This window comes from Sciurus vulgaris, assembly GCF_902686455.1.
Source record: "Sciurus vulgaris genome assembly, chromosome: 3".
NCBI lineage: Eukaryota > Metazoa > Chordata > Mammalia > Rodentia > Sciuridae > Sciurus > Sciurus vulgaris.
In genome coordinates this window covers 57369560-57393642 of record NC_136463.1, presented here as the reverse complement: position 1 = coordinate 57393642, position 24083 = coordinate 57369560, and the positions used below count along the sequence as shown (strand labels likewise).

General features: G+C 49.3%; 2 protein-coding genes and 1 pseudogene across 10 annotated transcripts; 2 read left to right on the top strand and 1 right to left on the bottom strand.

The window, feature by feature from the left end:
- The first annotated feature begins 35 nt into the window (after positions 1-35).
- On the top strand, positions 36-16557 carry CAMTA2 (calmodulin binding transcription activator 2). Of its 8 annotated transcripts, none has more exons than XM_079132422.1 (23): positions 36-130; positions 1460-1554; positions 1759-1862; positions 2879-2946; positions 3029-3164; positions 3725-3811; positions 4059-4212; positions 4721-4855; positions 5396-6339; positions 7157-7283; positions 8843-8977; positions 10897-11012; positions 11621-11805; positions 12134-12212; positions 12383-12605; positions 12807-13105; positions 14140-14327; positions 14567-14750; positions 14926-14997; positions 15100-15120; positions 15284-15453; positions 15611-15685; positions 15773-16557. In XM_079132422.1, exons 2-23 carry the CDS (start codon positions 1524-1526, stop codon positions 15834-15836), a joined length of 3597 nt encoding a protein of 1198 aa, XP_078988548.1. In that variant the 5' UTR covers positions 36-130; positions 1460-1523; the 3' UTR covers positions 15837-16557. The 8 variants fall into 8 exon arrangements, with proteins under 8 accessions (XP_078988548.1, XP_078988544.1, XP_078988543.1 ...); XM_079132418.1 differs by having other exon boundaries at positions 61-130; positions 1465-1554; positions 3740-3811; XM_079132417.1 differs by having other exon boundaries at positions 61-130; positions 1465-1554.
- Positions 15906-23466, top strand: SPAG7 (sperm associated antigen 7). Its single transcript, XM_079132451.1, has 7 exons — positions 15906-16841; positions 21847-21914; positions 22154-22242; positions 22379-22463; positions 22590-22679; positions 22788-22944; positions 23046-23466. Exons 1-7 carry the CDS (start codon positions 16757-16759, stop codon positions 23153-23155), a joined length of 684 nt encoding a protein of 227 aa, XP_078988577.1. The 5' UTR covers positions 15906-16756; the 3' UTR covers positions 23156-23466.
- Positions 18157-19390, bottom strand: LOC306655951 (acidic leucine-rich nuclear phosphoprotein 32 family member E-like; annotated as a pseudogene). Its single transcript has 2 exons — positions 19229-19390; positions 18157-18859 (listed from the first exon to the last, which is right to left on the bottom strand). The product of its transcript is annotated as an acidic leucine-rich nuclear phosphoprotein 32 family member E-like (transcript).
- Positions 23467-24083: the final 617 nt, after the last annotated feature.

The window sequence follows — 24083 nt, the reverse complement described above, 5'->3', positions numbered from 1 at the left end:
CCCATTCCCTTAATTGGGAGGTCCCGCCCCGTGCGCAGTGACGTCAGACGTTGCTGTCAGCCGGCGCTGGGGGGGGGGTTGGTGTGGGGTAGAATGGCCGCTGCCGCCGTCACCCGCGGGACCCCGGGAGGTAAGAGCCAGGGCCTCTAGCCCGCCTCTCCGCCCCCGCGACAGGGGGCGCAGCTCTACCGGGTCCGGATGTGGAGCACGCGCTGGGGACCACCGTCTTATTCCTCCCGGTTCGCCCCCACCTACCCGCTTCCGTCCTCCTCCCCCGCGCCAGGGGGCGCAGCTCCACACAGGGCCCCACCGCGGACCTGCGTGTGCTGGGGACAGTCCTGGAGACCCCGGCAACCAGCATTCGCACAGCCCTTCGCCCGCTGCGCACTCGCAGACTCTGCTACGCGCCTTCTCCAGGACATCTCGGTGTGCGGGCGGGACCCTCCGGGACCCTCCCACCTCAGATGTTCTCCTGGGACTCCCCCGATACCTCCATGGGGGCAACCTCGAGCGCCGGGCGTCAGAGTCCTGTGCAGCCCCCGGGCCTGCAGCCCAAATCCCGCTCCGCACCCTGGCAGATAGCCGGGACTGCGCACCTGTACCCTGGGGCGGAGTCCTTACCCTAACCCCAGCTTCACTGCACATAGCCGGACTTGGATAGGCCTCCTCCCCCTCTCCATCCCTGGACACCAAGCAGAGCCCGGCTGAGAGCCTCCTCCAGCTTCCATCTGTTCCCCCAGGCAGGCGGAGGCTCAGACTACAACCAGAGCGGTAGATGGGGTAGGGTAGGACTGGAAGCCAAGAGGAGGCAGAGGCATTTGGGAAGAGGAGTGTGAGGGAATGGAGAGGGTTGTCAGCCTTAGGGCGGTTGTCCCCAGGGTGGAAAGCTGGGTTCTGCACCTGCCTGGTCCAGATTCTGCCAGGCCCTGAGCAACCTGGAGAAGAGAGTAGGTTAGGTCAATTACCATATCTGCCCTTCTTGAGAAAATCAAATAAAGAAACTAAGGGTGTGTCCCCTAAGGCCTAGCTCTCCACCCTTAGATCTCCTGCCCTCATCTGAACATCTACACTATCTTGCCTACCCATCCTCCAAGGACCGGATGCCCTGAGTCCCTGCCCCCAGAACCTGATCCCACAATAATCCTAGTGGCTGCAAGAGCCCAAATTGTAGGGCCTCTGAGGCCCTAGCCTGACTAGCCTTCTCCCCTACTCCCTCCCACCCATTTCTTCTGGAACACTGTTATTTCTCCCCACTCATGTTGTTCCTGGCACCATGTATGGGTTCTCCCTTACCTCTATTCCCAGGCTGTACTGTCATATCATAGTCCAGCACCTTCCTCTCTCTTTTTCATCTTTCCCAGATATCATGACCCAGTTCTCTATTACCTCCCCCATCTCATGCTTCTCATTCTGGATTAATGTGGGGGCTTCTCCATAATCTTGTTCGTTCCCTTCCCAGCACAGACTCCCCCTCCCCCCGGCCTGAGAGGCCGGGGGTGACCTTGCTCCCTGGAGCCCTCACCATGAATACCAAGGATACCACGGAGGTTGCTGGTGAGTTCACAAACCACATTCCCAGTTTGGCCCACCCTTATGTTCTCCCTACTCATGGAGGCTCTCTACTTAGATTCTCTGCTTTCTTGTCCTGGTTGCAATTTTCCCTGATGCTCTGTGTTGCCTTTGACCCTTTACCCCTGGGCTGCCTCTCACAGGAATGCTAGAGCAGCACACCAAACCCTCCCTTCTGGTTCCCTCTAGAGAACAGCCATCACTTGAAGATCTTCCTCCCCAAGAAGCTGCTGGAGTGTCTTCCTCGCTGCCCGCTGTTGCCTCCAGAGCGGCTACGATGGAATACAAATGAGGTTTTCTGGGGAGCTTGGGGGATTAGGGCCTAGCAAGGCCTAGCAGGCTAGAGGAGGGTGAGTGGGGTCTTTCTGGGTCTGTGCACACTTCTCAGTGCAGAACACTGTTTTAGAATCATAGGAGAGGTATAAAGACATGAATCTCGAAGGAGCCCACTGCTCCTTGGCATATCCAGCTGGGTAAAAACAATAGTCACCACCTATTATTTCTTACACACTGGGTACCATGCTAAACACTTGGCCTGTGGTATCTTATATTTTTACTCCCGTGTTATTGATGAGGAAACTGATGTACTACTTGTAGTTTCTCTAACTCATTCCAGAGTCACTGTTGTTAACCACTTTCTGGAAGTCATAGTCATTGTGTTACATGCTTTCTGTATCTTGCATACTTAGTGCCTTATATGTAGTCGATGGTCAATAGTTGTTGATTTGATGTTAGAACTGTCAGTAAAAGGGTATGTGTGTGCATATGAAAGCTTTATGTGCCATACATAGAGCCTTGGAATTTCTAGTCATGTAGAAGTAACACATAGCACTTCAGGCTCGTAGGGCACTAACATGCAGGAGGTGACTGTTAAGAGCATGTTCAGGGAGAAATCAAGGGACTCATCTGGCAGGAATCGTACATGGAATACAGGTAAATAGAGCCTTGAAGTCAAGTTAAAGAATCTGAAATTCTTGGTAATGTCAAACTAATTGAAAGTTTTTCTCAGGGAAGGGCACAAAAGTAGGATTTGAAGTAAAATAATATACAGAATGAGGAATGATGATGAACCTAGTGCCAAGATATAGGCTCTACTTGGAAGGGAAAGGAGAGAAGGTTATATTTTGTCTGAGATGGAACCTGGGAGTCTCAGAAGGGCAGAGGGGCCTTTCTGGGTCCAGATACCTAGAAGTATCTTCCACCAGCTGCCACAGCTCAGCAGAGACTGAGACCCTGAGTTAATGACCAAGAGATCAGGCTGAGACCTTCCATGTAGGGAATACCCACATGAGTACCTCCTCTCTCACAGGAGATTGCATCCTACCTGATCACCTTTGAGAAGCATGATGAGTGGCTATCCTGTGCCCCAAAGACAAGGTGAGAAAATTCTCAAAGGTAAGAAGTGGCAGGAGTTCTGAGTTCTGTACACAGAACTTGAGGTGAACCCTTTTCTTCCCAGACCTCAAAATGGCTCCATCATCCTCTACAACCGCAAGAAGGTGAAATACCGGAAGGATGGTTACCTCTGGAAGAAGCGAAAAGATGGGAAGACTACCCGAGAGGACCACATGAAACTGAAGGTCCAGGGCATGGAGGTAAGAGCATTAGGCATCTAATCATTTGCCCTGCCCACCCTCCTCCACTCTTTACTGGGCTCCAGCCCTACCAGGGCTTGGGGACATTGTCTGCCTCTTCACCTCCCAGTCACTCTTCCCTTCTTACTTTGGATCAGCTGATTGATCACTTAGCCCACTCTCTACTTCCCATTTCCCTCCATGACCCAACTCTCCAGGCCTTAGTGCACTGATGCCAGTCCCTTGGCTTCTCTTGCATTTCCCACAGGGATCCAAGCAGTGATGCTCTAAGCACAGGTTTCTCTTCCCAAATCATTGCTCCTCTTCTCAGATGCATTCTTGCTCTGCCCTTGGATTTCTGGATAGTCCCATATATCAAATCTGGCCCTCATTGTAAGGCCCCAACCCCACTGTTCCCTTCTCTCAGTCCCTCATCTGGGGCTCCTGGGATTTGAAAAGGGTGGGGAATAGATGGGGGTGGAGAGAGGGTTGAAGAGGAACTGGTGGAAAGATTGGGATTCCTGCAAAGGGACTGAACAGAGGAAGAGTTGGGGAGCAGACTAGCCCTCCCCCCACCCCAGCCTGTCTCCTGGCAGTGTCTCTATGGCTGCTACGTTCACTCTTCCATCGTCCCCACATTCCATCGGCGCTGCTACTGGCTGCTCCAGGTAAGGATGAAAGAGCTCAGGGAGCTAGACTCTACTTGGCTCTTTGAGGGACAGAGGGGGTCTAAAAGGATAAAGTGGAAGGACGAGTAGGTTCAATGTAGGAAGAAGAGACAGGGGGTTGGGGATGGAGAGAGCTAGAAGTTGGGGGTGAGTTAGAAGGGGACCCAGGAAGAAAGCAAGAACTAGGGAGCTGAGCCCATGAACCTCAAGACCCCATGACTCTCCATGTGTGCCCTTTTGCTCTCAGAATCCCGACATCGTCCTTGTGCACTACCTGAACGTCCCAGCCCTCGAGGATTGTGGAAAGGGCTGCAGCCCCATCTTTTGTTCCATCAGCAGCGACCGGCGAGAGTGGCTGAAGTGGTCCCGGGAGGAGCTTTTGGGACAGCTGAAGCCTATGTGTAAGGAGTAGGGCAAGGATAGAACTCCAAGGGGAAAGTGGAAATGGGGCCTCCCAAAGGTGCTGTGATTCTGTACCCAGAAGCCTGTGGATGATCATTTCCCCATTTCCTGTGGGGATGCTAGAATTCCTGTGCAGTTCAAAGTGTGGAATACAGAGAAAGACATGAAGGTCAGCTGTGACTACATGTCTGAGCAGTCTTGAGGCTCTGACCTCTGTTTAGCATGTCATGCTTGGAGGAACCATCAGGGTACTTTAGAAGCCAGGTGTGGTGGCACACGCCTGTGATCCCAGCAGCTAGGGAGGCTGAGGCAGGAGGATCAGAAGTTCAAAACCAGCCTCAGCAATTTAGCAAGACCCTAAGCAACTCAGTGAGACCCTATCTCAAGTTAAAAAATAAAAAGGGCTAGGGATGTGACTCAGTGACTAAGCACTCCTGGGTTCAATCCTCAGTACCAAAACAAAAGGTACTTTGGGGGTCCTACATACTTCTACCAACTTTCCTGTAGTTCATGGCATCAAGTGGAGCTGTGGGAATGGGACAGAAGAGTTCTCTGTGGAACAGCTGGTGCAGCAGATCTTGGACACACACCCAACCAAGCCTGCACCCCGAACCCATGCCTGTCTCTGCAGTGGGGGCCTTGGTGAGCTACCTCCTGACCCTGGAGCTCTCTTTCTACCTAGCTACACTACTGTATATTTGTCTTGATCAAATTTGCATGTTGATTTACAAGTCTTCTGCATGTCCAGAAAGATGGGGCAGATGAGCAGAGGCCCTCCCATCTGGCCAACACTGGCCCTAGCTCCTTGTACTTTATAGTCCTGGCAGCCTGTTACCTCACCTTCACCACATACTATCAATTACACCTGGCCTTACCTTTGTTCCTAATTTGTCCTTCTTAGTTCTGTTCTTTTGTCCTTTCTATGCCTGTATTGACTGCTCTGAACTATTTCACCAAGCCGTGGGTCTTACCCTGCAGTGTTCCTCTGGTCGGTTTTATTTTGAAGGGAACAGAGTCGGGTTGGGGTGTTCATTTCTTATGCCTCCCAGTGGCTAAAATCAGTATTACACCTCTAGTCTACAGGGAAATTCTAAGAAATACTTTCTAAGGGCTTCCAGAAAGGGAAGGCTGGAGAAGGATGTGTCTTATCCCTTTTCCCTTCCTCACCCCTCTCCCTTCCAGGTTCTGGGAGCCTTACCCACAAATGCAGCAGCACGAAACACCGCATCATCTCTCCCAAAGTGGATCCCCGACCTTTAACCCTGACCTCTATCTCCCAGCCCCAACCCCCTGAGCCTCCTCCACTGATAGCCCCACTTCCCTCAGAGCTCCCCAAGGCACATACCTCCCCATCTTCCTCCTCCTCCTCCTCCTCTTCCTCATCAGGCTTTGCAGAACCCCTAGAAATCAGACTTAGCCCTCCCACCTCTCGAGGGAATTCATCAAGAGGAGGTACTGCCATCCTCCTCCTGACAGGACTGGAACAGCGTGCAGGGGGCTTGACACCCACCAGGCAACTGTCTCACCAGACTGATCGTAGGCCTTCTGTGAGCTTGGCTGTGGTTGTAGGCTCTGAGCCCTCTGCCCCACCAGCTCCTCCCAGCCCTGCTTTTGACCCTGATCGTTTTCTCAACAGCCCTCAAAGGGGCCAGACATATGGAGGGGGCCAGGGGGTGAACCCAGACTTCCCTGAAGCAGAGGCTGCCCGTACCCCCTGTCCTGCCCTAGAGCCTGCTGCTGCCCTGGAGCCCCAGGCAGCTGCTCGGGCACCCCCTCCACAGTCTGGAACAGGTGGGAGAAGAGGAAACTGCTTCTTCATCCAAGATGATGATAGTGGAGAGGAGCTCAAGAGCCAGGGGGCTGCCCCATCTGTACCTTCACCCCCTCCTTCATCCCCATCCTCACCGACCCCCTCAGAGCCATCAGGCAGGGTAGCAAGAGGGGAGCCCTTGTTTGGAGGACCTGGTGGGTCCAGTGAATTGGAGCCCTTCAGTCTTTCATCATTCCCAGACCTTATGGGAGAACTCATCAGTGATGAAGCTCCAAGCATCCCTGCCCCAAATCCACAGCTCTCTCCTGCTCTTAGCACCATCACAGATTTCTCCCCAGAATGGTCCTACCCAGAGGTGAGTCTCAGGCTTATTTCCTCCCTTCTGCTCCATTTGTTTTCTGATTCCCCTGAACAAACTGTATTAACTCTTACCCTGTGATTTGTAACCTAGTTTTCTTTGGTTTTCATAACTTTTTTTTCCTGCATGATGCTGGGGATTGAAATCAGGGCCTTATGCATGCTAGGCAATCTTTACCACTGAGCTACCCAGACCCTTTCATGGCTTCTTGGTTTTCTTTCTGACCTCCATGTTTACACAGAGTGTAGCTTCTCTTCTATATCCATAGTCCTCACCTTCTGTGTCTCCCTTTCTCCCCCTTCCATGTGTCAATATGGTTTTGAGAATCCACCAGGGACCTTCATTCCCTTGGTGACTATAGTCATGGGGAGGTAAATGGGGCCGTTCATTATGGAGGAGAAAATATACAGTGGAGATATGACTGCAGACTAGGCAACTGAAAGACCATCTTCAGCAGCAGAGAAGTTCTGCTTTATGCTGCTTCTGAGAGGGAAATGAGGAACTACAATGGGATGAATTAGCCTAAGAACAGAACTTCTTCATGATGATAGTTCCTGGTAGCCTTGGGGAGGCCCTGAGTTCCCCTGATTCTGGCAGATTCAAAAGATTCTGATGGAGATCATGTAACCACTTAGCAGTGAAGTTGGGACGAGGGACAAACTGGTTGATCTCACCTCACTGTGTCCTGTAGCCCCTGTAGCCCAGTGTCTGGCAAGCACAGGCTATTCCATATAGTACATATTCCCAAAGGATTTAAATAAATTAATGAATGAGTGAACACTCAACTGCATGACTCTCTGCCTTCTGTCTGCAGGGTGGGGTCAAGGTGCTCATCACAGGTCCTTGGACGGAGGCCGCCGAGCATTATTCCTGCGTCTTTGATCACATCGCAGTGCCAGCGTCACTTGTCCAGCCTGGTGTCTTACGCTGCTACTGTCCTGGTATGGGAATTGGGAACAGCAGGGAACAGATATGTGGATAGTTAGGACAGATTAGGGCCTCCAGGCTTCCAGGAAGTATTGGGAACAACTAGATTGTTCTGAGAAGACAAAGACCTATCTAGTCCTGAGGCTGGGCACCAAGTTCCCCAAGCAAGTAGGAGAACGTGGCTTAGGTATTGGAAAATCTAGGTGTGGTCCAATAAATGTACTCTTCAGCTAATCATGACCTTAAATAATTCTGCTCCTTTATTGAGTCCTACCCTCCTGTAAGATCAGGCATTTGACCAGAAATATCACTAATGTCTACCCAGCCTCTCTGGCTTGATTGGAATCAATCTCCAACCTTAATCCAGGGAGAATCAGAAAGGAGAGATACTGGTCTCTTCCAACCAGTCCTAGGAGTAAAGGACATTGGTTTCTAGACCTTCATTGCCTAATAATGGCTGTCATTAGCCTCATGTGCCTATTTAATTAAAATTAAATTTTAAATTCATTCTCCTAGTTGCACTGGCCATATTTCAAGTGCTCAATAGCCACACATGGCTGGTACTATCCTATGGGATACAGCAGATACAGAATATTTTTGTCACTACATAAAGTTATACTAGATAGCACCAGTCTAGACTGACTTCTTTGCCCTTTTGCCACCACTCTTGCCCCTGACCCTGCATTTAACAGCTGGCCTTCTCATGGGACTCCAAGGACCACCAGAGTGACAGGTTGATAGCTTTGTTATCTATGAAGTTACTCTTACCCAATGTTTTTTTTTTTCCCCCCCGCATTTTTTTACTGATACATTATAGCTATACATAATGCTGGGATGTGTGGTTACATATCCATAAATGCACACAATATAACAACATAATTTGGCCAGTATCACTTCCCAGCACTCCCCCCGCCACCACCATCTCTCCTCCCAGTCTTAACAGCCCCACTCAACTATGCATGGAAGGAAAGGGGATGAGACCAGAGCATAGGAACTGGGAGAAAAAGTCTCAGCCCCTGGGCTTGGGAACAAGACCTGGTGGCTTCATCCTTAGGTCCACAGATTGAGATCCTAGGACACAGTCCTCATTGAACACTGTTGGTAAACAGCCAGCTTCCCCCATCTCAGTAACAGACTCATAACCCCTGGGCTCTGGTCTAGGGAACTAAAGGGTTTAACCCCCATCAAGTTATTCATAAGTATAGGTGTCTTTGTATGTGTATGTATGCTGGGGATGGAACTCAGGGCCTCGTACATGCTAGACAAGTGCTCTACCATTGAGCTATACCTCAAGTCCTATAGATAGCTCTTGACCCTCAGCTTCCAAACTTTGTTGCTAAGTATGTCCTTAACTCTAGGGCCTAGAATCCCAGAGTTCTCTGGTCCATAGTATATATTAAGTTCTTGCATAAATGGACACCCCACTAAGTGACAAGGCTATTCACTGAAGCCAGAGGCCTCTTGGCCCATAGCAGGGGAGTTGGGGAAATAGATATGGGATGATGGCAGTGGCTCCAACACAGATGGTCAGAGAAGCCAGGGAAGGCCTTTTCTTTGACCCTGTTTTCCCCAGCCCACGAGGTGGGGCTGGTATCTTTGCAGGTGGCAGGGCAGGAGGGGCCCCTTTCCGCTTCTGTGCTCTTTGAATATCGAGCCCGCAGATTCCTGTCTCTGCCTAGTACACAACTTGACTGGTTGTCACTGGATGGTGAGTACTTAAATCCTCTGATTCCAAGTGTCAGTTCCCATAACCTTTGAGCATGACATGTTCTAGACTCCTGAGTGGGCCATGTTTCTTCAGTCATTTCTGAATGTGGCAGCAAAGTGCCCTCACCTCCTCTTCCCTATAAGTCACAGAGTTCTCTTTATGCCAGTTCTTTCCCTGTGCTTGCCATCCTAAGGATGGGATGCACACAAGAAAGGACAAGGGGCTGGGGACGAGATCTAGAGCAATATACAGGCATTTTACATGAGTATATATAGACTTGTACTTAAATTTCTATTTCTATTTTCCCTTTGATTATAAAAACACATTCATTATAGGAAATTTGGAAATTACAGGAAAGCACAAAGTGGAAAATGAAATCTCCTATAATATTACTGCTTAGTAATAACCACATTGTGGTGTGGTTTCTTATACAAACACACAGAAGCACACATGTACTCCTCCTGTATATATGTATGTAGGTGTACTGAAGTCTGGGACAGCTTTTGCTTTTACTGGTTCTTTCTCCTGGTATTTTGAGAACTTTCTATGCTGCTCCCTTGAGGTTTGCTTTCCTCTGTCTCCTCCTCTTGTTTCTGTTCTTACCTGTTGGTTTCTTTCAGTTCTGCTGCCACCCCTGTTAGCTTACTATCTCCTGCCATCCCTACTTCTGAGGCTTTGGTCCTCAGTCTTCTTTGTGTGTGTGTATGTAGCACTGGGGATTGAAACCAGGGTCTTGAGTATGCTAGGTAAGTGCTTTACCTCTAAGTCACATCCCAGCCTTGTCTCATTCTTGGAGCCACTTATCACAAAACCCAAGTTTGTATGTGCTGGGTTACCTGTGTGTGACTCACATTTGCCTACCGTGGGCTCTAGCCAGTTCTCTCAGACCCACACTGACTTTGTCCTGTCCTGTAACTGTTCATCACTTTATTTTTCTACCCTTGCTAACCTTTGAGCTACTATCTCTCAGATGGGTCTCCTTCCTCCCTTTCCTCATTTCTTCTGAAACCAGCATCTGACCTTGCCTCCTTTCTTCCTTTCTTATTGCTTGGCTAATCCCCTGCCCCTTTGTCCTTTCTCTCCTTGCTTTCACCTTGTTTAGCTTTCCTGCTGTCTTCTCTGTACGTCTTGGGTTTTTATTCACCATTCTCTACCTTCCCCTTGCCATCACCTCTGTATATTTATCCTCTTCTATGCTGGCATCTCAGAACATGCCCAGCCTTCACCCTGTTTCTGTGCCTGCTTTCCCTTGGTTCAGAGATCACCTCCCAACTCCCCTCCTTGTCCTTATTTGATCTCAGGAGGAGTCAGATATACCTTGGGTTGTATACATGTTTGTGTGTGTGCATGTGTTTATATATGGGGTTTGGAGCGGGAGGAGGAATGGACATGGCTATCCATCTGTCACTCCTCCCCACCTCTTTGTGGACAGCTGTGAGGGGCTGGGAGGAGGGGGCGGTGCTTTACAAATCACAGTCCTTAAGCTTTTTTGGGCAGTGATTAACAGAGGAGGAACCCTGGAGTCTTCCAGCTCCAACATGGGAGACAAAGGTAGTATCTGGGACAAGAACTAGGGGAACATTCTGCCTAGGATAAGACTAGGGGAGGCCATGCTATGTGTGATTTGGAGTAGCTGGGGGCTGGATGGCTGTTGGGGAATTCTTAACACCCTCGTCTTGAAGAAAGCAACCTTAGTTCTGGATTCTGATTCTAGTTCATGGGTGGGATTAAGAGCCCTGGTTTAAGGACTGAGTCCTGGTGGCCTTTATTTAGAAGATTGAGTAGAAGGGCTGTTGTTTGGGGGCAAGAGAAAAGAATAGAATTCTGTACCTTCACCCCCCACACTTGGGGGCAGGTTCAAATGTGGTATTCCGGGCAATACCCAGACCCAGTTAACCTCCCACCCCCATTCCACACAGACAACCAGTTTCGAATGTCCATCCTGGAACGGCTGGAGCAGATGGAGAAGCGTATGGCAGAGATTGCAGCAGCCGGGCAGGCACCTTGCCAGGGTCCTGAGGCTCCTCTAATTCAGGTACTTCCAATGGGGGGGGAGGGTGATTTATAGTGGGGAACAGGGAGGGTCCACTAAAGAAAATGGCTCTGGCAGATGCCTGTCCTTACTTGCCTGACCCAGCTTCCTTAGCCAGTCTTCCTCCCTCTCTCTGACATCACCCTGCTTCCAACCCCACCCCATGGCAAGAGTGGCTATTCTGGGCACCCTCTTGGCATGACAGGCTTCAGACTATTTCTGGTCTGAAGAAGGGTGGAGGTGAAGGAGCAGGTCAGGGAGGGGGCCAGAAGAGTTGGGGCTGAGCTTTGAGGGTCCTAAGTCTCTAAAGGAAGAAGGGTAGGGAAAGGCTGAGAATACTCTGACTCCTAAGGGGAGAAGTCATGTGGGGATGGCACCCATCTGAGTTGCACAATATGGGCAAGGGTGTGTAAAGCCTGGCTTTCAGAGTTGCTGGAACAAATGGGCTGTGGAAGTAGAGGATACTGAGGCCACACAGGAATTCAAACTGGGAGGACTCATAGGCTATCACAGATTGGAATAGGAAGTGTGGGGAAGGAGCAGAATTAGAAGGTAGAATGAGCCAGGAGACCAGATGCACAGGTATTTGCATATGGTTGTATGTACCACAGGATGAAGGCCAAGGGCCTGGGTTTGAGGCACGGGTGGTCGTCTTGGTAGAAAGCATGATCCCACGCTCTACCTGGAGAGGTCCTGAACGTCTGACCCATGGCAGCCCCTTCCGGGGCATGAGTCTTCTGCACCTGGCTGCTGCTCAGGGCTATGCCCGCCTCATCGAGACCCTGAGCCAGTGGCGGTGAGCAGGGGCAGCAGGGAGGGGGCTAGACAGCTCTTGGGTCAGAAGGTGCCATGGGATGAGGACCTGGAACATTGAAGGGGGAGCAGGGGTCCCTGTGGGAAGGGACAGGGCTAGGAAAGGACTGGCATTGAAGGGAATTTTAATATCCTTTGGCTTATGAACCTTCAGCCTTTTGGCCTCCTTAAATTTACTAGTCTCTGTCTACCACATCTCACTGACCTTAGTACTTCTAGAGCTCACTTCCCTGTCCCTTTATTTCTGATATTCCTGACTTTTACCCCTTTTCCCTGACTGGGTTCTACTGTCCTTCTCTCAAACCCTCCAGGAGTGTGGAGACTGGAAGCTTGGACTTAGAGCAAGAGGTTGACCCGCTCAACGTGGATCATTTCTCTTGCACCCCTTTGGTGAGGATGCTGGCTCCTGTGAGCCTTCAGGGCAATATGCAATAGAATAGTGCTTCCAAAGGAAAATTCTTTGGATAGTGCAGAGAGTGTGGTAGGCCAGAGTCTGAGGACCTGATCTTCTGATCTTCTGGGGAAGAGTCCAGGCCTCACCTCCACCTCCCCCTCCTCAGATGTGGGCCTGTGCCCTGGGACACCTGGAGGCTGCGGTGCTTCTTTTCCGTTGGAACCGTCAGGCACTGAGCATTCCTGATTCTCTGGGCCGTCTACCGTTGTCTGTGGCTCACTCCCGGGGTCATGTGCGCCTTGCCCGCTGCCTTGAGGAGCTGCAGAGACAGGAAGCTTCAGTTGAACCCTCACTTGCCCTGTCACCACCCTCCTCCAACTCAGACACTGGTGAGGGCTGTTCTTGATCTTTTTGAGAGAGGGATATGGATAGGAGAGGCCCGGGTAAAGCAAAAGGGCAGGAGACAAACTGGGAGAGGAAGAGGCAGGGATGGGAAGATAACAGGAGCAAGAACAGCCAGGGGAGGGAGGTTAGACCTGAGGGATGACCTATAGCTCCTGCTGCCCTCACCCTCTGCCCTCACCTCACAGGTCTGAGCAGCGTGTCCTCACCATCAGAGCTATCAGATGGCACTTTCTCCATCACATCCGCCTACTCTAGTGCCCCGGATGGCAGTCCTCCCCCTGCTCCTGTGTCAACCTCTGAGATTACTATGGAGGAGGTGGTCCCAGGCCAACTCTCCTCTGATGTTCCAGAGGCCCCCCTACTCCTCATGGACTATGAAGCTACCAACTCCAAAGGGTCCCCACCTGCTCCTGTCCTATCACCAGCCCCAGATGATGAGGCTCCAGAGGACACCAATAGCTCATCGGCTGTGGATGTGATCCCGGTACTGTTTATGCTGATGGAATTAGGAGGGCTAAAAGTGGAGTGGGGTGCAGAGGTGGAGTAAAGCAGACAATTTCATGAAGCAGAATCAGTGTCTGACTGCCGTTTGGGAAGAAAGGACATTTACTCTCATTTTGAGACAGGCCAAAGTAACCCCTTTGCTCAACCCCTTTCGGATCCCATAACTTAGCAGTCATGCAGCAGCAGAGGTTAAGAATTTTGGGGAGTATCTTAGAGCTGTATTGTAGTGTTACCTGTTGCTCATAAAAGGACAGGATTCTTGAAGATCAGGGAGATGGTGGGCAACTGGGGCAGTGTATAAACAGACAAGCTGTAGGTACCTGGCAGTGTGGTCTAAAATGGGAAAAAGACTTGCACATGGTAAAAGCTAAGGAAGTCTGGTGGAAAGAGTAAGAATGAATCTTCAAACATAACCACATACTCCTCTACTAGAACCTGGGAGACATACTTGCTTTAGAAAGGTTGAGTAATTAGACCAATCTCTAAGTACAAAAAAACTTGAGAACTCCACAGTATAGGCTGCATGGAAAATGGCCAACAGGAAGTGCTACAGGCTTTAGGGCTGGAGCAAAGGCCAGACTGGAGCCATTCACCGGGGTGTCATGTGGTCAGTAAGCCTGAGTGGTTCTCAGAGAGCTGAAGGGGGTGGGGTGGCAAGCATAGCCAAACCTGTGGGGAGGATGTGCTGTTGGCTGAAACCAGGCAGGCCCAGGTGGGACAGAACCTGGGCCTATTTGCTCAGCTCCTGAATTCCCATTTGGAGTTATGTCTTCTTCTGTGTTCACCACATCTCAGCACAGAAGGCTGATCCCTCGAGTGAGAGCCAACAAGAATAAATCAATCTAGAACAGTGGCTAAGAAAGAAAAGAGTAGGACAGCAGTCCCTGAGGACTCAAGTGTCTGATGGTGAGAAGGAACCAGACAAGGAGCAGACTGAAGCTACAGTTTTGACAGGGCAAGATCATCTGGCAGTTGGGGCCTCTCATGGCTCATGCAGCTTCTCCCTTTATCTAGGTGGACATGATCTCACTAGCCAAGCAGATCATTGAAGCCACACCAGAGCGGATTAAACGAGAGGACTTTGTGGGGCTACCTGAGGCTGGCAGGGAGCGGACAGGGGCCGTGGGGCTCAGTGAGACCATGTCCTGGCTGGCCAGCTACCTGGAGAATGTGGACCACTTCCCCAGCTCAGCCCCTCCCAGGTGATCAGCTAGGACAAAGTCTCCAGATTCTTCAAAGATGAGAGGAAGGGAAGAAGCACAGCTTCCCTACAGCTAAAGATCCATTGTGCTTGAGGCCCTAGGCCATTTGGAAAGGAAACTAAACTGCTTGAAAGCCACTCTCTCTCTTGTTACTGGGGGTCTTCCTTCACAGCCACCCCTCAGTGGGTCAAGAGGGACTTCAGATGCTCCTTGACATTCCTTCTTCCTATCTCCCACAGTGAACTGTCCTTTGAGCGAGGTCGCCTGGCTATCCCTCCAGCACCTTCCTGGGCAGAGTTTCTCTCTGCATCTACCAGTGGCAAGATGGAAAGTGATTTTGCCCTACTGACACTATCGGATCATGAGCAGCGGGAACTGTATGAGGCAGCCCGAGTCATCCAGACAGCATTCCGAAAGTATAAGGTCAGGGATCTCAGGATAACTTATGCAATCTTGAGACTGGGCTCCAAAGGCTTCTGGAGAAAGAGCAGTGATCCAGACCGCTCTCAGATGGGATAGAGTCAGGGGACCATGGAGGAGTGAATAGTTCCAGTGTCTATTAGATGGGTTGTGAGGTACTGAGACCCTCTCCCCTCAGGGCCGGCGGCTGAAGGAGCAGCAGGAAGTAGCAGCAGCTGTGATCCAGCGCTGTTACAGGAAGTACAAGCAGGTGAGACCCTTCTCTTGAAAGCATACCACCAGCCCATACCCATTCCAGCCCAGCGCACCCAGAATGCCATCAGGGCCCTAACTTCCCTTCTCTCTCCACAAGCTGACTTGGATTGCTCTTAAGGTATTAGGCATGAGATCTGGGTGAGAGCTGTTTGTGATTCAGTCTTTTTTGTGATTGTGGGGTTAGAGAGAGACTTGCATCAACCTAACTTTGGGGTGACCTTTAGGAATTTAGGTCTTTGACCCTTCATTTCAGCCCCTCTTCCTCCTCCCCACCCTTACAGTTTGCACTTTATAAGAAGATGACCCAGGCAGCCATCCTGATCCAGAGCAAGTTCCGAAGCTACTATGAACAGAAGCGATTTCAGCAGAGCCGACGAGCGGCTGTACTCATACAGCAGCACTACCGCTCATACCGTCGCCGGCCCTCAGGCCCCCTGCCTGCCCGCAATAAGTATGGCCCTGGCCCTGAAGCCCTCTGCTACCAGCTTTGTCCATGCCCACTCCCTGTTCCTCATCTTGTACACCTGCCCTTCCCTGCTAGGATTCGTAAGGGGCAGAGGACTTGGGATGCCTGGGTATTCCATGAACTCTCCTCTTAATTCTACCAGAAGCTCCTTTCTCACCAAGAAGCAGGACCAGGCAGCCCGGAAGATCATGAGATTCCTTCGGCGCTGCAGACACAGGTATTGGTCCTCTCCCTCGCTGGATTTCTACCTGCCACCTCCCCTTACTCACCCGGCTCCTCTGACTCCTTTCTCATCTCTCTGCAGGATGAGGGAACTGAAGCAGAACCAGGAGCTGGAAGGGCTTCCCCAGCCGGGACTGGCCACCTGACCTCTCCACAGCCTTCTCACCACACTGGGGACACTTCTGGCAGTCTTAACATGGAGAGGGCTTTCTGAGGCAGGGGGAAATCCCCTGTCGGCAGCTTTACCTGTCACCTTTGTTGGAGCCTTTCGCAGGCCTCTACCCTCCTTGTCCCAGCTCCAATTCCTGCACCTCGCTCCTCCTCCCTCCTCTCTTGATCCCTGACTCCAGAAAACCCTCGCCCCACACACCTGCATCTTCAGCTGTGACTTGCGGAGCCCTGCCTGCCCCTTCTCCACAGCTCTCTCCCTGCCTGCACCCAACTCCCGGTTTCTTGACTTGCCTTATTTATTTGTTCGACGCGTCTCTGAATGTATCCGCCTGGGTCCCCACCTTTGCCTTCGCTGCGCGCCCTCGTGTTTCGGGGCTGGCCATGCCCCACTCCGACTCCGCGTGTTTGCGTCTGTTTTCTCCCTTCCTGGCCCTGTCTTACCCCATCACCCCGACTCTGGCCACCCACCTCCGGGCCAAAGGGGAGGGGATGTACATAGGAACGCATTGCGGAGTCCCGCCACCATCCCCCGAGGGGAGGGGGCTTGTATATAACTGTAACATACAGAGTATAGTGAAGAATCTATTTAAGATGCGGGAAGGCTGCGTGGCAGGGACCTCCTGCCGGCTCCACGAGCACTTTCTACTTGTGCATGGGCTTGATTTATACGAATTGCCATTAAACATCGCTGCACCAGCCAGTCTCCAGCCTCAGTCTGCGGGGATCGGGAAGGGGCCTCGCCGACAGAGGGGGAGGTGCCTTGTTTGCGGCAGGCCTCTGATCAGCGCTCGGGCTGGGCCGGCGCGTAGTTTTCCGCCTCCGACGTGTTTCCGGCCTTAAAGGCATTTCGCCCTTCCCTTTAAGACGCACCGCCCCCCTCTCAGTCACTCCCAAGATGGCGGACCTACTGGGCTCCATCCTGAGCTCCATGGAGAAGCCACCCAGCCTCGGTGACCAGGAGACTCGGCGCAAGGCCCGAGGTGAGGATCCCACATTCACAACCGCCTTTCTTCGCCCGGTTCTCCGAACCGCATTCTTCCTTCTTTGGATGATGCCGTCTCCTGAACCCCTAAAGACCTTTCACAGGCCCCATCCGAGACCCTCAGAGTCCCCAAAAGGGCTACGGTCCCGCCCGCTACCCTTAGCGGATGATGATTGGCTACCTAAAGCCAGGCTCCAACCTCCTGCCTTCTTTTCTCTGCCCTGGCCTTCTGCAGTCCTTGTTTCCAATTGGCCAATACGCCCGCCTGTCCGCTGCTGGAAAGTTCTGACTGGCAGGACGCCTCCAACCCCTCCCCATTCGTTCCTTTTTCGATTGGGGGATGGCGTACTGCGTATTCCTACCCCACCCACCTCCAGCTCTTTTCTGATTGGGTTCAGGACACGTTCATCTACAATCCTTTCACTTCTATTAGCTATCTCAACTTAAAGCTCTACCTCCTGAATGTTGTTGGACCTTCTTGACCCACCCCACCCTCAGCACCTCCCATTGGCTGCTAAGTCTTTCGTTTCCTTATGCTCCTCCTCCTTAATTTAACCCCGTACCTTCTGTCTCCGTCCAATAACCTTTTTTCCAACTGTAGCGTTAAATTCGCGAGCTGCCCAGGGGGATCGTGATGTTGATTGGAGGGATGAGAATGTCCCGCTGAGTCCGATTGGTCGTAGTCTCCCCGCCTGTACTTTCTGAGTAGCTTCCCAACAGGCGGCCTCGAGTTCGGCTGCTAGCCTAGGGCGCGGCCCGGCGGGTTGGTGGAGGCGTCCCTAGGGTGTGCTGCGGCATGTGAAGTAGCCTAGCGGAATGTCTGCCTTGGAGAGTACATCAGCTCTCAACCTTGCGGGCCCCGACTGAACAAGCCGGGTCCCAGCCACTTGGTCCCCATCTGCCCCAAAGACGCAGAGCAAGCAGAAGGCCTCCAGAGTGCTCAAGAGCTCCTCGATATCTAAATGTTGTCCCTTATTTACTGAACACCTGCTAGGGGTGCTACTCAGGAAGGGCACAGTTCGTTCTGAGATGCTCATTGATTGAAATGATCACACAGAATTTTAATAACCAATTGAATAAGTGCTTTTATATATTTTTTTCATATATATTTGAGTGTTTATGTATGTGTGTATGTATGTAAATGTTATATATATTTTATATATATATACACACACACATATATATATAATATATATATATATATAATATATTTGGAAGTCCTGACCTTGTCTGCAGCCAAGATTTGAAAAGTAGATTCAGTAAATGAGAGAGAAGAGTAAAATGTTAACTAACAGAGAATAAGTGTATTTTTTTAAAGCAATCATGTTTTAATTATGGACTTAAAAATTACTAATACAATGAACTTGAACTTGAATTAGAAAAATTAAGATTCTAAATCTAATTGCTAGAGAATGTCTCAATGGGAGGAGTGTCAATGAAATTTTTTCTCTACATACAATATGATCATTAACAGACTAGTATATCTTAATTGGAATAATAAGGCAAAAATAGTAAAACCACACTTTTCCTATAAAATGTTACACATTATCTTCTGTAGGGATAGCTATTGTACATGAAAAAACAAAGATGTGATCACTCTATTGCACACCCAGGAACGTTAGGGAATCTGGTCTTAGAATGATCTAGTCATCTTCTTCCTCTCCATCATCTTCGGCATCTCGTTTCCTCTTCTCCCCCCCCACCCCCGGAGACCTTCTTCTTCCTCTTCCTCCTCTTCTTCCCCTTCTTCAACATCATCATCATCATCATCTTCATCCTGAATTTCTTCTTTCATCATTTAGAGAGGCCGACTTCTTCTCCCTCTCCCAATTCTGACCCTACTTCATCTTCTTCCTCCTCCTCCTCCTCTTCTTCCTCCTCTTCCTCATATCCTTCAGGTGGACCAGCTTCATCTTCCTCTTCATCTCCATCATCTTCATCTCCATCTCCATCATCCTCCTCTTCAGAGTCAGGTGCTTCATTATCCTCCTGATCAAATCCATCTAAGTATGTGATTTGTTGCAGCAATTCAAAAATACTTTCTCTGTAATCTTTCAGGTTTGTGATCTCACAGTTAAACAAGTCAAGACTTTTCAAATTTTTAAGATTTTGCAGAGCTTCTACTGTACTGAGATCTTTGATTTTGTTTCCACTCAGATTGAGGTAGGTAAGATTTGGACATTTTTCTGCTAGGACTTCCAAGCCTCCAGAAATTATATTGTCACTAAGTTCCAACTTTCGAAGTTTATTTAAACTGGGAAGTTGGGCCAGTGAACTTAATTCCACATTAGCCATACTCAGAAACTGTAGTTCTTTAAAAGTATCATTCAGGCCTTCAATTTCCCCATTGACGCACAGGCAATTATCAAGAACTAACTCTGTCACCTCCTCCGGGGCTCTGTTCCTTAACTCCATGTTAATCCTGTTCTTCATCTCCATGTCCTCCTCCTGCTCTTCTGCTACTACTCTCCTCCTTTCCCCTTTCCTGCTTTTCCCACTACCCCCCAATCCTAAAATTTTAAAAGATTTGGAAATGAATGAAAAGAAACGCAAATATAAATGCCCACTACCACCAAATAGATATGGAGGAGAAAGAAAAGAATAGCAAATGGAGTCCAAGGAGTTGGGACTCTTAACTCGGCTGCCTCCTTGTTCACAGACCAGCGCACGCGTGCGCGCACGCACACACCCAGCAGTTCCTTCCCCTTCAATGGCTGCTCAGAGACCGAATAAGTGTATTTAAAAGCTCTCAAAGGCAAGGAGCACATAGGGAAGGAAGGGGGAATTGGAATTATTTAATGCTCAGATGACTCTCTAGGTGGATGAACACTAGCTGCTGTTGATACACTAGGAAAATTCAGTTTGGTCACTTGCCTGAGGTCGCGTGGTTAGTGACAGAGTTTCAAGCCCAGGTTTGACAAACCTATGTGTTTTTTTAAAATTATTTATATTCAAATAAATGAGTCCCATTTAAACAAGATATTGACAAAGACTATTCTATGTTTATGATATGTAGTATTTTATATAATGTGTAGTATTCTTCTCTCGTGTAGTGAATTTTCTGGAGCATTAAAAATGAATTAGCAGGGCCGGGTGTGGTGGTACATGCCTGTAATCCAAATAGCTCAGGAGGCTGAGGCAGGAGGATCCCGAGTTCAAAACCAGCCTCAGCAACTTAGTGAATCCCTAAGCAACTCAGTGAGACACTGTCTCTAAATAAAATAAATGTTTAAAAAAAAAAAAGCACTGGGGCTATGGCTCTGTAGTTAAGCACCCCTTGTTCAATCCCCAGTACCAAAAAAAAAAAAAAAGAATTAGCAAGGGATTTCCCCACATTTCTTACATAGTTATTGAATTTCTGGTGTGTGCTCTTACATGTTCTACAAAAAGTGATTTGATAACCAAAAGTTTTTGAATATTACATATGTTCATAGGGCATCTATCCAATGTTACATGGTTTTGAAAAGGTAGGGCCACCTGAAGGCTTTCCCATACCCTTTACCTTCATGAGGCTTCTCTCCAGTATGCATCCTCACGTTTTTGCAGAGATTAAACGTATGTTATTAACCATGATCTTATACCACTTCACCAGATGCAGAGAAGAGTGGAAAACCGATAGGAAAAAATCAATGACCAAGATAGGATATACTGGACTGGGGTTGTAGCTTAGTGGTGGAGTGCTTGCCTAGCATGTGTGAGGCCCTGTGTTCAATCTCACTACACAAAAAAGTAAATGAGTAAAATAAGGGTATCATGTCCATCTACAACTAAAAATATTAAAAAAAAAAAAAAAAAAAAGAGGATGCACTGATGATCAATAAGGTCAGAAGGATGAGAGCTTCTTGGCTATTAGGCCTGGGTCCTGGAAGATAGCTGGACAGGAGATTAACAGGGTCCCTTCTCTCCAGGAGCTTATAGTCTGGGAGGGAAGACAAGCAAATAATAAGTTATGGTGTGTTAGTTCTCAGTATACGTGAGTATCTGAACCAAATATTCTTGGAAGAAGAAGTACCTCTGACTCATGGCGGATATCAATGTTTGCAAGAGGAGGAAAAGCATTCCAAGCATAAGGAACAACAGGTGCAAAGGCACAGAATGATTAGAAGAATAGAAAAAGGTTCAGTGCAGCTCATATCCTGTGGAAGAAATGGCCTTAAGGATTTGAAATGGCAGGGGAGGGAGCAGAGGGGATATTTCAGACTGAAGAGCAGGAGAAGGAAGGCACATGTGTTCAAATTTTAAGAGATAATAAAATCACATTGTGGGGAAAGACAGGAATAAGGGCCTAGGTTACGAAGGCACACCCCTTGGGGCTGGGGATTTAACTCAGTGATAGAGCTTATGTTTAGTGTGCTCAAGACCGTGGGTTTGATACCCAGCACTGAGCATACACATGTCCCCACTCTTCCAGGGACAGAGGGGATATGATATAAAGCCAGGATCTGAGGAAAGGGAGGAGAGTTTAATAAGACTCCAGGGTAGAAAGTTCCGTTACAGCTAACCTTGAACACCTACATCCCCAAAGGAGAAAGGTGTCAGATTAGCCATTTCAGCCTTGTCCTGTCCGTAGAAGTGGGGAGAGTGCTTACAAAATATAGAAAGTTAAATAATTTCCCCTTTCCCATGAGACAATGAGATAATAAAATCAGGGACCAAAGGCTTAGTCCCCTTGCCTTCTCTGGCGCCTTATGTTGTGGACATTAAATAAATGTTAATTGGTTTCCCAATGAGGTTGGTAAAGGGGTTAAGCAAGATTCTGGTCCCTCTCAGACCCACTAAACAGTGAGCTCTTAAAGGGCAAAATTGTGTTTGAATCATCTTGGTACCCTAGGGCCTTCGCACAGTGCCAGGTATATAATAAACATCAGTAAATGCTTGGTGATTAAACAGTAATCCTACCTTCCCACCCAACACCTACTGGGCACTTGACTATCTTTGAAGCCTGACACACTCCCCACCCGTGCTTCTAGCCCTGGCCTCATGCTGCCATTTCTCACCCCCAGAGCAGGCTGCTCGCCTGAAGAAACTACAAGAGCAAGAGAAACAACAGAAAGTGGAGTTTCGTAAAAGGGTGAGAACAACTGGAGAGATCAAAGTCAGCCTCTGGAAGGATTTCCGATAAGTTAGAGTTAAAAAGTTGAGGACTCAGTTGGCATTGAAAATGTCTCAAGAGAGGTGAAGCCTAAAAGCCAGTGGCATGGAGGCTGGGGAAGGTGTGGGGAGGCAATGAAAGGCCATTGGCCCAGCTGGGGAGAGGGATATTTGGGTGGAGCCATCATCTCATGTCTTCTTCCCTTTCCTTCTCCCAAGATGGAGAAAGAGGTGTCAGATTTCATCCAAGACAGTGGGCAGATCAAGAAAAAGTTTGAGCCTATGAACAAGATAGAAAGGAGCATACTGTGAGTGTCACTGGTCTGTGGGAGGCAGGAAATGGGCAGCTGGGGAGCATAAAAGGGTCAAGAGGGATCCCTGGAGAGGAAGACACTAGGCTCCCTTATGACTCAATAGTCTTTCTCTTATGCCATCCCTTCCCAGACATGACGTAGTAGAAGTGGCTGGCCTGACATCCTTCTCCTTTGGGGAAGACAATGACTGTCGCTATGTCATGATCTTCAAAAAGGTAAAAGGCCTGAGCTTCTCACTTTCATCTCTTCCCGTTTCAGCCTATTCCCCCCATACCTGGGGGAGAGGCATGAGATTAAACATTTGTATGGACCCATGACTCCAGCATTCTCTTCTTCCCCAGGAGTTTGCACCCTCAGATGAAGAACTGGACTCTTACCGTCATGGAGAAGAATGGGACCCCCAGAAGGCAGAGGAGAAGCGAAAACTAAAGGTGAGCTGTGCCTGGCAGTCCCTGGAGCCCTGCAGCCCATGATCCTCACCTGGAATGAGTTAGGGTCAGGGCCCTGAGCATTGATGCTCCCGCTTTGTGTGTCCCTAGGAGCTGGCCCAGCAGCAGGAAGAGGAGGCAGCCCAACAGGGACCTGCAGTGGTGAGCCCTGCCAGTGACTACAAGGATAAGTACAGCCACCTCATTGGCAAGGGAGCAGCCAAGGATGCAGCCCACATGCTACAAGCCAACAAGACCTATGGCTGTGGTGAGCCACACTGGGACTAGGGGAAACCTGGGGAGAAGAGCATAGGATGGGGGGAGGGGAGTGTAGGCTGATGTTCTGCCCACCTTCTCATCCTCCCCCAGTGCCTGTGGCCAACAAGAGGGACACACGCTCCATTGAAGAGGCCATGAATGAAATCCGAGCCAAGAAGCGTCTGCGGCAGAGTGGGGAAGAGTTGCCAACTACCTCCTAGGCTCCCCACCAGCTCCCTTTGACCTCTGGGCAGGACAGGAGGCAGGGAGGGACAAGGCTGCTGCTACTAGGACCCATCATGGAGCCCCACCTCCTAATCACCTCCTGCCAGCTGTCACTCAGGCTGAGAGCAAGCAGGTGTTTGATGTGTCACTGTTGGAACTTGGATATGTATGTGGTGTGTGTGTTTGTGTAAAAGAAGAGTGTGAATGTGCAGGTGGGTATTTAATCTGTATTATTCTCTGTTCTCCTTGGAACTTTCTTCCCCTTGGGGCTGGGGTTACTTTACATTCAATAAACACTTTTTGACCCTATGTCCTGGTTTGTTTATACATGAAAAAGTGGGCCCTAGAGCCACTGGCAGAGGAGACATAATTTTAGGTTGAACTGTATACAGTTGCTGTTTGTGAAAGTTAAAGATGGCCAACTATTGGCACTGTTCTTAAAAGCACAATTGCTGGAGCCAAATGGCCTGCCAGTTGCTAACTCTGCAACTTTGGGTAAGAGATTTTTAAATTTTATGTGCCTCATTTTCCTCACTCATAAAATGGGATAATATGATAACTATCTGACAGGATTATATAGGTCAAAAGGTCAAAATAACCAAGAATACTTCCAGAAATTATTTTTTTTGCTTCTTTTGTTTTGTTTTTCAGTTCTGGGGATTAAACTCAGGGTGCTCTATCATTAAGTGATATCTCCAGCCCTTTTTATTTTATTTTGAGACAGGATCTTGCTAAGCTGCCAAGGCTGGCCTTGAACTTGCAATCCTCCTGCCTCAGCATCCCAAGAAGCTGGGATTACAGGTGTGTGTTAATGTGCTTTTCATAGCCTTGTAAGCACTAAAGTGGCAGCTGCTCTAATTATCACTCATCCTCACAAAGCAGTATGGCTGTGGCATTTTCTTCACAGTATACTCTCAGACCATT